Source organism: Marmota marmota, unplaced genomic scaffold (assembly GCF_001458135.2).
Source record: "Marmota marmota marmota unplaced genomic scaffold, marMar, whole genome shotgun sequence".
Lineage (NCBI taxonomy): Eukaryota > Metazoa > Chordata > Mammalia > Rodentia > Sciuridae > Marmota > Marmota marmota.
Genome location: NW_026000229.1, coordinates 18,752,490 through 18,767,724, shown reverse-complemented (window position 1 = coordinate 18,767,724; position 15,235 = coordinate 18,752,490). Strand labels below are relative to the sequence as shown.

Below are 15,235 nucleotides of genomic sequence, written 5' to 3'. Positions count from 1 at the left end.
TTGTGTTTATGTCATTTAGTGCAGCCATCCAGACATGTTCCCAGTAGACTGCCCTTTGTACAGATTTAAGATTACAATCACAGGTGTGCATAAATTTAGCCATTCTACAAAATCATGCTCATCTGTATGCAAATTATAATTTGAAAGCAGAAAGCAACCTATCCTTGTTACTAGGAATCTGGCTATGACTAAATGCAATTCTCTCCTTTAGTCCTTCTTGTCTTCATTCTCAGTATTAAAAAAAAAGACAGTTAAGCATTTGCTCCAAGGTCACAAATATAGTCCCCAAAGGGCCCTATATTTGAAGCCAGGCATTTTTGATAGTCCACCTCAGCTGCTCTTGCTCATTTCCTAACAGGAAGAAGCATCTGCCTCAGCAGGAGTTGACCTCTCACTGAGCTAAGTTAATAGGCCCAATAATTCTAAAACTAACACCTTTTCCCTTGATGGGATTGGTTCAGATTGGCATTGCAACCCAATTTGGGCCAGGAAAACATAGAGAAGTTATTGGGGTCTTCTGGGAAAGTCTTTCCTCAACCTTATGGGAGTCCTGGTCATGCTCCAGCCTGAGATGAGAAATCATGGAGTAGTAGGGTTAAAGGCCAACCCTCCAGGATTCCAAGTGTGACCTACCTCTGGGCAGAATGATGTTGTGCATGGCAGAACATGGCATGTGGGTTCTGGGCAACTGCTTCTCCCTACTTATGTTCTGGATCCTCTCTTTCTTTCTTTCCAAAGACTGCTTCTACAGTTCTTCCTGGACCTTTCTTTTCCCTATCATATTTCCAACATGCTTTGATTCTTTCACATTAAACCCAAACAAACCATACTCTCTCCCAGTTACAGCCCCTTTTCTCTCTTCCCCTTTTCAGAACTTTCTATCTGAACGTTCTCATCTTCCATTCACATTTTAGACCATTCTTATCTGGTTCCTGTATTATCTACTCTCACAAAATTTCTTGTCAAAGTCACTACTGACCTTCAACAATGAGTGTGTTCCTGTTCTCATTTCTCCTGATCTCCCAGACAGGCTTAAATTGCTTTAGCATTCCCTTCTTCTTGGAACACTTTCTATCTTGGCTTCTATGCTGCCCACTCACTTGGTCTTTCCCCTACCTTGCTGGTAATGCTTTTCTATCACCTGCACATTGGCCTCTTCCCCTCCATTGAATTTCTAAATGTTGGCCTGACTCAAAGCTTGATCCCGGGCCTTCTACTCTTCTTGGTTTATTCTATTTCTATCTTCATTCAATGCTCAGTTTGCACAATATTTGTTGAGTGTCTAATATAAAGGAGATACTGTTTTAAGCATTGGAGATCAAGCAAAGGTAAAGTGGACAAAGTCCCTGCCTTTATAAAGCATACATTCTCACGGAAGAGAAAACAAACAACAAAGTAACTGTATAATATGACATTGGGTAGTGACAGCACAATGAAGGAAAACTAAGACAGGTAAATGGATAATGAGGATGGTGCTGTTTTAAAAGTGGCCAGTGAGGGCTTTTTGAAGAGGTGACATTTACATCTTAGTATTGAATGAAGATAGAAATAGAATAAACTGAGTAGAGTGCAATGTGAGAAGAGTCAAGGACCTCACCAAGTGGGACTCCACTTGACTTGAGTGACAGAAAGAATAACAGAACTATTTGGTATTATTTATTAAAATAAGTAAGACAAGAGAGAAGATGTAGGAGGGAAAAACTAAGCATTCTAGTTTGGATCTATAAAAATAACCTATTACAGGGTTATGTGGATATACTAAGGGGTTATTTAAATACATCCAGTTCCTCTTGTAAATGATTCTGTTTTCAAGTCTCACAGAAATCTTCCCTGACCACTCTGTTTCTGAGAGCATCTGCCACTGCCATTTCTCCATCCAGATAGTCTCTGTCACACTCCTTAGTAGTTTGTTGATTTCATGATAGTTACTATAATCTGTAAGAATAGAACTTGACTAATTTTTGGCCATCTACTTGTCTATTTTGTTCATGCTGCATCCTCTGGCCTAGAATTGTGCCAGTCACAAAGAAGGGGCTAAAATCACTAGTTGTCAAGAGGACAAAGGATAGGTCTGTTGTCTGGGGAAATCGGAACAACTTGGTTCTCCTCTGAGTTGAGCTATGAGAACAGGAAGCCATCTGTGAAATACATGAGGATCTTAAGCCAGGGAGATTTATATTTGGCCTTGGGTAACCAATACACCTTGACCTTTATCTCCACTCTTCTAGGAAGATCCCCCACAGTAGCTCTGGAAATGGGCATTAGAAACTGAACCCATTAGGAACTGAACAGCCCACCTTTAACCTTTTTTTGGTGAAGAACATTCTATGAAGGCCTTTGATATTTCCTGATATAAATAAAGCAGGCACAGGCTCCACCTGATTGGCTTGCCCATCCTGCCCCCACCTTCAAAACTACTTTGTGTCCTGTGGGGTTTTTTTGGGTCATTCTATTTTTCTTACCTTTTATTTCTCAGCCAGCCTATTCCATAGAGGGCAACCCCATTTCCACCGCCTGCATGGATGCAGGCAAGATATGAATATTAGCTACATGGCTTTGGAAAAATTATTTCCATGATGTTTTCTCAATTTCAAAAGTGCTTAGATCAATGATTTTTAAGGGCTAATTTGTCTACTTCAAAATATATTTAAATCCAGGATTTTTATTTCATCTGACCAAATTTGTACCCAGAACATCATTTTGGTAACAACTATGCTAAAAGGCTTTCTGATGTAGAATGAGTGCGAATTATTGCATGTAGGGAAATTTACCACAGGAATCCTGAAGTTCTCTATATTGCCACGGCTGGCCCCTCTAAGTCCTCATTTTCAGGTGGATATCTGTTCTGCCAACTCCACTCCAGAACCAGGGAGAAACAATTGGAAAGAAAGAAGAGAGGTATTTGTTTTCTGGGACATTTTTGAGCACCTACTTAATACTGCAGTTCCAGTCTTTCCAACTAGGCTTATTTCCCCTGCATTCAAGGGGCATTTAATGACTAAGGCATCTCTTCACAGACTCTGTGAGGCAGAGATTACCCCCATGTCACTGAAGAAAATGAGGTTCAGGGAGATGACTTGATTTTCCCTGGTTCAGATTAGTAGTTCAGTGACAGAAAAATGTCCAAACTGTATTTGGGTCCTACTCAACTTTCCACTATGCCCTAGATACAAATAGTCAAGGGTAAACCCTTCTAGTTTAAACTAGTTTCCAACAGAGATCAGTAGAGTAGAGGAAAGGGACAAAGAAGGATGGAGGTGGGGAAGGCATGTGGAAGTACTGGGGAACAAATCTACCAAATACGCTATGCCTGTGTACACCACAATGAATCCCATATAAAATTAGAATACACTAATTAAAATTGTAGGAGATCAGGGGATAGAAATGGGGAGGGAAAGGGAAGTACTGGGGAATTAGATTTATCAAATTGTGTTATATGCATGTGCAAATATGGCATAATGAATCTCACATTATGTATAATCACCAATTTTTTAAGAAAAGAAACTCTTATTAGTGTTGAAGAAACTGAGAATTTACATTTCAATGAATCTGGGACATCCTACTGCAAAACTAATTACTATGTAACTACATAGGTAGATGGGAATATGCCACAAGAAATTGTTTGAAGAGGCAGGAAAGATTTCCCAGGGCCTTCCAGAGAAGGAAGAGAGATGCCAGGAGTATCTTTTCCTCACATGATCATTGGAAGATTCTTCACTTCCCAGGTTTTTCTCTTCTTCAGCACCCCCCCACCCCCACCCCACTGAACTGAGGGGCACTTAACCATTGAGCCACACCCTTTTTATTTTGAGATAAGGTCTCACTAAGTTGCTTAGAGCCTCACTAAGTTGCTGAGGCTGGCTTTTAACTTGAGATCCTCCTACCTCCGCCTCCCAAATTACTGGGATTACAGGCGTGGGCCACTGTGCCTGGCTTCCTCAGCAATTCTTGAAGAATTCACTTTCAAAAGAATCCTGTTTTTTCTCAGCGAGGAATTTTCCTCCCAACAAGATGTCCTTGTCATAAACGTGTGTCTCACTGTGATGCGTATGCACACGTATCACCTAAAGCTGTATATGAAGGTATCTATGAATCTCAGCGTTGGGCATGATTCTGAACGAAAAATTGTTTTTGTTTTATCAATAAACCGTTTAGCATTCTCTTAAAGCAGAAAGGAAGGACAAACAAAGCAGATGGGTGTACTTCCTTTCTCTTTCTCATCCCGTCCCAAGCCATCCCTCTCTTACTTTGAATGTAAAAAATGGTCTGGTAACAAGGACTCAGTACTGTAAATAGAGGAGTCATTATTCTTTCCTTCTCTACGAATAAATAAAGAACTAAAACATCGAGGTAAGATCATAAATAGAAAAATAGATAAATAACATTTATTTTGTACAAAGTAGCTGTCAGTGTCCAAGAGCCAAGCAGCTGTTGGTGTCCCCAGATGCCAAAGGCAACCAAGAGAGGGGCCGAGCCCTCAGAGGAGCAGGAGAGAGCCCAGCAGCAGCTCGCCCTGGCCCAGGACGCGGCCCCGCTCCAGGCCGCGGCCTTTTTTCTCCGCCTTGACGCGCACAGTCAAGTGGCGCACTTGGTCTTCCGTGAGCCCATCGAAACAGAAGTCCTGGTCAAAGGCGTCCTTGAGACTCCGGCGGAGCACTGAGCTACGTTGCTTGCGCGTGGAGCCTGTAGGCTGCAGAACTAGGCTGATGCGGCAGCCAAGGGCCCGGGGCTCAGGGGTACCTCCGGCCAGGCCCTCGGCTCGCAGCAGTCGGATGCGGAGGCGGCCGCTGCTGGGACAGTAGTTGGCGGCCAGGCGCAAGGCGCAGCCAGCGCGGCCCAGTGCCACGGTGCCCTCAGCTTCCACGAGCTTAGTCCGTGGGTCCAGGGACAAGGGCGAACACGGTGCGGGGGTGTTGGGCTGAGAGGCGGAGCCGCGCTCCACGTCTCCGTCCCGGTTGGAGGCAGAGCGTGCGCGAGCCAAGCCGCGACTCCTCCGAGCCCGCAGCGCGCGACTTAGCAGCCCGTTAGGGGCGCGCAGGAGGCGGCGACCGCCAGGCCTTGGGGAGAGCGCGTCCCGAGGCGGACAGGGACAGCCAGGTGCCGCGGCGGGAGCTGCGTCCGGGGTTCGCAGGGGCAAACGGGTGACGTCCCCTTCTCGGTTGCCCCCATAGGTGTGCGCTCGGGGTCTGGCAGCTGGCGGCTGCAGGAGCGCGGCGGCACGGGGATCCCCGAGAAAGAGCGACTCCTTGCGGCGCGTGTGCGGGCTCTCCAGTAGCGTGCAGAAGCCGTAGGCGGTGAGCGCGCGGGGCAGGTGAGGCAGCGAGAGCGCGGCCTGTGAGCGCGGGTCCCAGTCGGTGCGACCCGCGCCCTCATCGTCCGCGCGGGGCCACAAGTCCGGTTCCGCGGCGCACCGCCGGGGCAGGGCGCCGGCCGGGGGAGATTCTGGTGGGCACGGCAGGGACAGCCGCGGCGGGATGCAGAACTCGGGGATGCGACCCGGAGTGAGAACGTTAGAGAAGGCGGGCTCTGGAGCTGAGGAACGGAGTTTCCCGAGGAGCCGCATACTCAAAGGCTGGAAGGAGCAGGAAAAAAGTGTTCCTGGGGGAAGAGAGAAACTGCTTGAGTTTGGGTGCCTGGAGCTGCTGGACTCCCGCGGGAGAGGCTAGATCCTTCCCCCGCAGCCTCTGAAAGTACCTACAGATTTACCTAGGACCCTGGTTCAGCCCGAGTCTCTCGCACACCCTCAGACCCACCCTGCCCTCCATTCATTGAAACTAAATACACGAACAAATAGAAATCAGACCTTTTCCTCTTCGTAAATCTGTCTGGGTCTGGTTGCAAGCTCAGAGCTGATAACTCCACGGTCGTGGCTGGGGCGCTAGGTCCAACACTACAGCTGGGACAGTGGCACTCCTCTCTTATAGTGTAACTGGAGTCCCGCCCAGTTGCCTGGAGTCCAACCCCTGGAGACACTGGACAGCCCGCCTTCCCAGTCACCCCTTCCTATGACGATTGGAGTCCTTCATTGGGCGCTGCAGTCTGAGCGACGCTGTCTCGGGGTCAGACGCCTTCTGGTTAGCCTTGGGACCTCTTTCGCCATAATTGCAGGGAGTGGAATAGACAGTTGGGGTGTAGGAGCTGCAGGTGAAGAGAGGATGCCCTGTTGCTGTGCGGAAGAATTGGCGGCTGGAAATGTTTGTTGCATCTTGGAGAATGTGAAGCAATATGAAAAGAACCATTAGTTTCTAGGCTGGGAGATAAATCCTGTCACCCACTCTGCACCTGACCTACAAGTCCTAGGGATTTCTATTTTCCTGCCCCCTCGCCCTTACTCTGCAAATGAGTGAGTACCCATTTCCAAGTACACATGCTCCTTCACTTAGAATGGGGTTACACCAGGATAAACCCATGGTAAACTGAAGATTTTGATAGGCTGAAAAATGCATTAGCCTAACCTACCTTACACATGTTCCAAATTCTTACATCTTCCTATGGTTGGGCAAAATCATCTGAGGAAAACCCTTTTTTGAAATAAAATGTGAAATAGTTCGTTTAGTTCAAAGTGGAAAACAATGGTTGTATGTGCTTGCTTTTGTAACAGGATGAAGTTAAACATTTATGCCCAGAGTATAAGTCGGAACTATCCCTGTATCTTATTTAGCATCTGTCTCCCTCTGCTGGACTGTGATCTCCTTAGTGGAAAGAATATCTATAAAAATTTCTCAGTAACTTTAGTTGCTGCCTATTATCTTCATTGTCACAAAAGTTGGGATTTCTATCTCTTGCCCTAAAAACCACATTTGATGTTTCCAAAGCTGCTACTTTTTTTTTTCTGCTCTTACATGGACATATTCAGCTAGGAAAGCACCTTACAAATAACCTAAGTTTACTCTTTCCATCCTCTAACTTCATTTTCTGGGATGAGAAAGTTGGGGAAATTTTGTGAAGTTTAAAGAAAGCTACTGAATGTCAGAACCTAGAACTAGCAATTTCCTATCTGGCTCTGCATGACATATGTCCTGCTGTCTGAAATGCCCTTTCCCTGATTTTTTTTTCTTTCTGTAGCAATTCCTGTTTATTTTCCATAATTCAGTCCACACATTCCGCCCCCCCTTCAGGAACTTTTACCTAACTCTTCTACTGCAGTTCATCAGACTCCTTACACATAATATGTACCACCATTGTTTCATTTAGCATGCTGTTTGGAATATTGGGTTTATAAGTTTTTCCTCCCCTAATAGACTAAGTTTCCTGTGAGGCAAGGATTGGGGCAATGCAACTAAGGTGGAGGTTAGGGAACCCATTATGAGTGTATGTGAAATAAATAAAAATTCTAAGATATGGAATCTGGTCTTCCTCCAAATCCAGTTGCCCTATCCAAGGGTCAAGGCTGCCTCTTATTTCTCTCTTATCCAGTTCCAGCACCAGGGATATGATCCCAGGAAATAGTAAGGCTCTGTAAATATTTGATGAATTATATTGTGTTGATTTGATGCCAATCTACAATCCAGGTCTTATGACTGTCAGCTGCTTTCAAGCCACATATCTTTGTAACTACGTTATTTGAATTCTTTCTCACAACAAATCAGTGAGATGTTGTTTCTGTTTTCCACATGAAAAACTGAGTCTCAGTTTAAGAGACTTGTCTAGGGTCGTTTAAGTGATGAATCATAGTCCACATATACTAAGTCCTAGCTTTTTTTCTAATTTCTTCTTTCTGTCCTGCCTGTCTTTTTTCTTACTGTTCCCTTCATTCACTCAGTTCCATATAACCACTGAGTCTATGGTGTAACAGGCACTCTGCGACTTGTATAGCACTTTATACCCAGAATTCTAATTCTCAAACCACCCAAGTCTATATTATCCACTATTCTTGCTTTGGGATAAGCCCCAATATTTCTAAATTTTTCAACTTAAGGAGAGTTAATGCTTTCCCTGTATTAATAATGTTTTGTTTCTTAATTGACCACTGTTTCCATTTGGGGTATGCATTTTTTAAATTGCATTTAAAAATTCAGTTTAAAAAATGTTTTTAGTTGTAGATGGACTCAATACCTTTATTTAATTATATGTGGTGCTGAGAATCGAACCCAGTGCCTCACACATGCTAGGCAAGCATTCTACCACAGAGCCACAACCCCAGCCCCTAGGGTATGATTTTGAGGGGTAAGTATCAATTGATATGTAGCCACTGGGGCCAGGGAGCAATAGACATTCCTGCTAAACCAAAACTTTCTGGCAGTGGCATCTCTAAGGGTCTCTGATAGGGTCTCTCTGGCTTATCAGGACAATCTGTAGATTGGTGGATGAAGAGTCTTCTCTAAAGCAGAGCACATCTGCTTTATGTCTCAGGGTACATGCAGCTCATTTCAAACTAAAACTCCGTGAAAATGACTTTTCCTCTCCTGAGAGGCTTTGTGACAGAAACACACACATGCCATTGTGGGAGAATGCCACTGAAAGCAGGACATGAGATGTGAGTGAATGTGCTTCCAGCATGTCCATGTCTATAGAGCAACACAAGCAGGGCTGAAAACTCAATCTCTGTCAAAAGGGTTCTCCCAAAATACATTTCCCATGAATCAACATTCTATAGAAGAGAAAGTAAGGTAAAGGGAAATTAAATTACTTACCAGGAACACACTCAAGTTAGTCATTCCTTTGTACTGATATCTGCAGACTGAATCCACAGTTATCCTTCAGGATTCTTAAATCACATTTGGACAAAGTGAAAAGGGACCCATCAGTGAAGACTCTCATCTCCCCAGTTGCTTTCTGTTTTGTGCCTAATCATTACTCAAAGTCTGCTATCATCATATATTCAAAGCTTTGAAATTATTTCAAAGAAACTATCTCAATATCAATGTTTACAGGATACTCTATTAGGTAGACGTCATGTTAAATGTTTAATATATTTTATCTTATCTAAACAACTCTAAACAGAAGATAGGGATACAGAAAATGAGGCTAATAAAGGAAAAATAATTTGTCCAATGTCTCACATCTAGTAGTAGCAGAGCTGGGACTTAAACTAGATCCATCTGGCTCATTGTCATGTGTGCTTATAGCCACTTTCCTAGAGTACTCCCCTCAAAGCCATTTTTTTTTTAAATCTCGTCTAGGTGGCTAGGTAAAAGAGAAACATTGGATCTGAGTTGAAACTTTATTGATTAAATAAGAACCTAACATAGTAAAGCATGATGAAATTGTAATGAGCAGGAAATCATGCACTAGTTGTGCATAGGAGTGCTGTGCCATTTGTAAACAGAATCCTTGTTCTCCCAGGAAGTGTGTTAATTTTCTTTATTTATAGTATATCTAGTTCCAAAAAAGGATTCAGGTGACTTACATAACAGACCCAGGGAATTTATAAGCCACTAGAGTCTGACATGATGAAAATGGAAAAGATGTTAAAGAAACTTGTATGAAATCACAGATTGTTTGTGTCAATACCTATGCCCTGGAATGGGAAGGAAAAAGTAGCAAGACAGTTAAAGAGTCTCCCTGGGAAAGGTCTGGATGGTGAGAAGTTCCACAGAAGATTCACAATCTACTAGCCTCAGAAAGCCTTGGAGAAAACCGTGTTTAGCCATGTGGGAATGGCCCTATATCTTTACAGAACAAAATACGATCTCATAAAATCATCAAGAAGACAGAACATCAGAAACCTATTTCTGATGGAGCCTTCAAAGAAACTAGCAAAAACCAAAACTATGTGGCTTAATATCATAACTGGATATCTATGTGATTTCCTAAGGCCCAGTCTTAAAAAGGAACAAACAGGGAGCCCGAGCCGGATCCCTACCGAAGCCAGCGTCCGGCCGGCGGAGCGGCGTCGGCGGGGACGCGCCCGCGGAGCTCTGGCCCCTTCGCCCCGGACGCGGAGGCCGCGCTGCGCGGGGCGGCGGCGAGGCCGGAAGATGGCCTGGGTGCTCAAGATGGATGAGGTGATCGAGTCTGGGCTGGTGCACGACTTCGACGCCAGCCTTTCGGGCATCTGGCAGGAGCTGGGCGCCGGCGCCTACAGCATGAGTGTCTTATTGGCATGGAATCCAGGGTCCTGTGCATGCTAGCTAATGATGTGTTGGCATTGCCCATTTTCAAGCGGGAAGATCCTAGCCTTCCATTGGATGGTGAAACGAAACATCCACCCTTTCAGTATGTGATGTGTGCTGCCACATCACCGGCAGTAAAACTACATGATGAAACACTCACTCACTTGAACCAAGGTCAGTCTTACGAAATTCGGATGTTGGATAATCGGAAAATGGGAGATATGCCTGAGATCTGTGGAAAGTTGGTAAAGAGCATCATAAGGGTTGTATTCCATGACCGACGGCTACAATATACAGAACATCAGCAACTTGAAGGTTGGAAGTGGAATCGCCCAGGAGACAGATTTCTTGATTTAGATATTCCAATGTCTGTGGGCATAATCGATACAAGGACAAATCCAAGTCAGTTAAATGCAGTTGAGTTTCTGTGGGACCCTGCAAAACGCACATCTGCTTTTATTCAGGTACACTGCATCAGCACAGAATTTACTCCTCGGAAACATGGAGGTGAAAAGGGAGTACCTTTCAGGATCCAGGTGGTCACCTTTAAGCAGAATGAAAATGGAGAATACACAGATCATCTTCACTCCGCTAGTTGCCAAATTAAAGTTTTTAAGCCTAAAGGTGCAGACAGAAAACAAAAAACTGACCGAGAAAAGATGAAAAAAAGAACAGCTCATGAAAAAGAAAAGTATCAGCCGTCCTATGATACCACAATCCTCACAGAGATGAGGCTTGAGCCTATAATTGAAGATGCAGTTGAACATGAGCAGAAAAAGTCCAGCAAGCAGACTTTGCCAGCAGACTACAGTGATTCTCTGGCAAAGCGAGGCAGTTGTTCTCCGTGGCCTGATACCCCCACAACCTATGCGAATAACAGCCCTTCACCAGCGCCCACTTTCACCTCTTCCCAGCAGAGCACTTTCAGTGTTCCAGACAGCAATTCTTCTTCCCCAAATCATCAGGGAGATGGAGTTTCACAGGCATCTGGTGAACAAATTCAGCCTTCAGCTACAACCCAGGAAACACAACAGTGGCTGCTCAAAAACAGATTCTCTTCCTATACAAGACTGTTTTCTAATTTTTCAGGTGCCGACTTATTAAAACTGACAAAGGAAGATTTAGTTCAAATTTGTGGTGCAGCCGATGGAATTCGGCTCTATAATTCACTGAAGTCAAGGTCGGTTAGGCCCCGCTTAACCATCTATGTCTGCCAGGAGCAGCCGAGTAGTGCCACCCTGCAAGCGCAGCAGCAAGCTGCAGGCAGTGGAGGCGAGAATGGCAGTGGGACGCCTTACGTTTTCCATGCAATCTACTTGGAAGAAATGGTTGCCTCAGAAGTTGCGCGAAAACTTGCGTTGGTGTTTAATATTCCTCTCCACCAAATTAACCAGGTTTACAGACAGGGTCCCACTGGCATCCACATTCTTGTTAGTGATCAGATGGTTCAGAACTTTCAAGATGAGAGTTGTTTTTTATTCTCTACAGTAAAAGCTGAAAATAATGATGGTATCCACATAATTTTGAAGTGATGTCTTATGTAGACTGAACTATATCCAGTACCAAATAAAGTCACGCTAAAAGTGTGTGAAGACTGAATCCAAGAAGTCTTGGGATTGGATTTTACTATATGAAATGTTTCATATTGAAAACACAGATGACCTTTCTAATGAGTTGTATGAGAGGCAAATCTCACTGTCACTGCCATAGCCAAGCATCCTCGTGAGAGTGAGCACGTCGGGACAGCGTGCATCCAGCTCTGGAGGCCGTGGGGCAGGCGTGGCTACCTGCTTCTCTGGCAGAGGCCAGTAGATACAGTTCCCAGAAGTAGCCCTTGTGCTTTTTACACTGTATGCGGTTTGGAAATGAATGTAAAACTTAACCATGGGCATTTACCTATCTGTGCCAGTTTGGTTTCTATTGCCTGAACCTTATGCTGACCTGGGGAGGAGATGGGGGACAGTGCTATTGTGGAGCCAGAAAGGATTCCTTCAGCAGAGAGATGGACTGTGCTGATGTGGTGATGGTCAGGTAAGAGGCTTGGCACCTTCTCAGAAGAAATCATGTCTAAGGGTATAGGTTTGAAATGATCATGCCAAACTGGAGAGGATCCAAGCCAGGAAGATGGGCTTGAAGCAAACTGCATTATCAGGAGTACCTTGGTGAGAGGATCAGTGTAAATCCTAACAGGTACAAAGACTTGTGTTTTTGCTTTGTCACAGATTTATTGAATACCTTTTTTGCTTCTGCTTCCAATTTTAGCATTTTAGTTTCTGGTTTTCATTTTTTGGAAGCCTCCTTGCCTTTTAGACTCGTCGTTTTCTTTCTTGTTTCCTTCTTATTTCTCCACCCCCTTACTCCTGAGCATTTTTAAAGACCTACCCCAGACATTGGAAATAGGTGACATAGGTAGGAGGCACAAAGTTTTATTGTTGGTAGCTTCTGAGTTGGTGTTATGGGATCTTTGTTATGAACAAGATGAGATTTTTCATGGAAACACTAGATATCATAAATCTAACACTAAAATGTACAAAAAAAAAAAAATCCCTTGGTCTCTTCTTAAGATACTGAGCTTCAGTACAATCATGAATAAACATTCGGATTGAGAGGTTTTTAATAACCACACAATGGCTTTTTCTTAAAGTATACGTCTTTCATAAAAAGTGTGCTAGCAACTTCCCCCCCAGCCCACCAAAGGGAATCCACTGGTTTCTTCTTTTGCTCCTCCCTTCACTCAGAGCCTTTCCAGAATTCATTGAGCATTTTTTGAGGCCTATGGTGTATCAGACTGAATTTTTAAACTTTTTAATTACAGCATCTCTGTTTACTAAGCTCTTTTGGCTTTGAATGTACCATTTGAGCCTCGTCTTTGTTCAGGTGGAAATAGGAATGATTAATAGTAAGTTTGAAATCTCTCCCAGAACACAAATGACTTCACTAGGTGAAAGCTTTGACATTTTGGTTTATTCATAAAGGGGTTAATTATTTGCTACAAAGAAGCACTGTCTGAATATTTTCATCTTAGTTCAGAAATATCTGTTACTCCTATAGACCATGTAGGAGGAGAGTTTTCCTTTCTGTCCTTCTCCCCTTTGCTTTTGTGTGACCACATGTTTTCTGTACCAGTCACTTGGTTCTTGAAAGAAGTAAGCTTCTCAGTTGTTTTAGAGTTTTGCTTGTCTATTTAGCATTCCTTTGGGTCTCATGATTTATGGAACAATAAATGTCATTTAATGCTGTGTGCTATTTTGAATTCATCAGGTTTTAGAAAAGTGGGATAAAATACAAGCTCATCAAACTTGAAATTAATACTGAGTGGCATTGACCGTTAGTCTGTCCCAGTAAAACAGGTTAAATAAATTATGGCACCAGCAAATTTGCTACTTTGTTTTTTTAATAGTAGGATGTACACATTTTCAGTACAATAAATGTTTTCCGATTGTTTTGCAAACGTGTCTCATTTACAATGTCAGTTCTTGCTAGTTTCACTTCAAGTTGACTTTCACCTTGCTAGTTTCATCTCAAGTAGAGTCATAGAACCAAGAGAGCCACTGTCCTGAGCATACCTCAGAACAAATATTGTAAGAGGCTAAGCTCTTGTAGGTTTTTTCCCTCAAAACTAAGGACAGGTTATTCTACAAACTGTTCTTTACAGAGGAAACAAACCTGGTTTTCTCACTTGAGGTAACCCTCTATTTTTATAAATGAGGTCATGGATCGTTTAGCATCAAGTCCAATAGCAGTGAGAGGTTGTATCCTAACTCAAGAGAGAATGTATGGCAGTCTCTGGTCATTAGAAAAAAAAATCTTCTCCAGTGCTGGGGATTAAATCCAGGGCCTCACACATGGCCAGGTAAAGTACTCTACCAATGAATTATAATCGCAGCTTTAAATTTAATACAAACTAATCATTTTAACAAGTTTGTTACATGCTCATTTGTTCACTTAAATGGCTTCATCAGTTATGTCCTCCATCCCTAACAGTGGTGCAGATTATATATATAATATAAAAATAACTGCTATGGCATTCATATAACCAGGAAATACTGGAGTTTATCAAAAAGCAATAAAATACTAAGTACTTTAATGCTTACTCAATCTTGCTAAGTCAATTTATGGGGGGGAATATATTTATCTGCCGTCTTTGAATGCAGCTGAGGCATTTGTCCCCTTAAAAATGCTTTTATCATTGTCTATAAAAACATAGAAAGCATTTTTGTTTTTATTTCTCATGAGTTCTAAGAAGTGGTTGCAAGGATCAGCTGCCATTAACATTTGAGTTCACAGTGAAGGTGGTAATGGGTTCCTAATCTTCAATAAAGATCACAAATGTGGACAGTGCAGAGCAGGACTCAACATACAGCATCATATCTTATTTCAGGTAACATTAGGAGGTCTGAATTTGGAAAACGGTTTTACTCAGATTTATGTGCCAGAAAATAGCAATAAAACCCTCTGAATTAAGTATTGCAATGGTTTATTCATTTTTATATTGTGAGTCCAAAAGGTGCCAACAGTTTTCTGAGTTTTAAGTGTGTAAAATTTTTGAATAGTTTTGGTGTAACCTGATTTTTAAAATTTAAAAATAAAAAAAAATCACATCAATTCTAAAAAAAAAAAAAGGAACAAACAGCATCAAAGTGGTATGTGAGGGAGGTGATAGATTTTTCTTATTTCCTTTTTGTAGTTACTGAAATTTTTATCAATATACACTCTGGTTCATTGAAAGTTTGAGCAAGCCTACAAAAATATATGCACAGATAAAAGTAAAAAGAAGTAGGCAAAGTCATTGAAATAGAAGAAATATAAAAGTAGGGAAGATATGATAAAATCTGAAATGAGGTTACAATGGGAAATATGGGGTGAGGCTTTGTAACTGCCATAGTACTGCAGGAGGAGCCCAGGGTCTGGCATCTGAGGAGTTGACTTTGAGTACTAGTTCAGCAATTAGCTTTGTGTCTTTGATCAAGTCAAAGATCAAATCAACTTCTAGTATACCTCATTTTCATCTGTAAGAAGGGGAAAAAGTGTCTTTTTAAGAAATTATGTGTGGAAGTATTTTTTAAGCATTAAAGTGCTATTGATCTTCTACTCCCTCATTTCCATGCTTCTACATATGTCTCTATATCCTCACCTGCTTTCAGTACTCCTCCTCCTCCTCCTGGGACTGTGCTCAAAAG

The 15,235-nt window shown here is 42.8% G+C and overlaps 2 protein-coding genes across 2 annotated transcripts; one reads left to right on the top strand and one right to left on the bottom strand.

Moving 5' to 3' along the window:
* Nucleotides 1-4,351: 4,351 nt before the first annotated feature.
* Nucleotides 4,352-6,070, bottom strand: C2cd4b (C2 calcium dependent domain containing 4B). Its single transcript, XM_015480232.2, has 2 exons — nt 5,804-6,070; nt 4,352-5,598 (listed from the first exon to the last, which is right to left on the bottom strand). Exon 2 carries the CDS (start codon nt 5,561-5,563, stop codon nt 4,478-4,480), a length of 1,086 nt encoding a protein of 361 aa, XP_015335718.1. The 5' UTR covers nt 5,564-5,598; nt 5,804-6,070; the 3' UTR covers nt 4,352-4,477.
* Nucleotides 6,071-9,662: 3,592 nt separating this feature from the next.
* LOC107138051 (upstream-binding protein 1-like) lies at nt 9,663-13,506 on the top strand. Its single transcript, XM_048793019.1, has 2 exons — nt 9,663-10,034; nt 10,079-13,506. The coding sequence occupies exons 1-2, from the start codon at nt 9,678-9,680 to the stop codon at nt 11,585-11,587; spliced, it is 1,866 nt and encodes a 621-aa protein (XP_048648976.1). The 5' UTR covers nt 9,663-9,677; the 3' UTR covers nt 11,588-13,506.
* Nucleotides 13,507-15,235: the final 1,729 nt, after the last annotated feature.

What these genes read in the sequence shown, in the direction of transcription:
- C2cd4b (XM_015480232.2), bottom strand. Translation starts at nt 5,563, where the DNA reads ATGCGGCTCCTCGGGAAACTCCGTTCCTCAGCTCCAGAGCCCGCCTTC.
- LOC107138051 (XM_048793019.1), top strand. Translation starts at nt 9,678, where the DNA reads ATGGAGCCTTCAAAGAAACTAGCAAAAACCAAAACTATGTGGCTTAAT. An exon ending in CCGGCGCCTACAGCATGAGT is followed by an intron (nt 10,035 to 10,078) that starts GTCTTATTGGCA and finishes ATGCTAGCTAAT; the next exon opens with GATGTGTTGGCATTGCCCAT.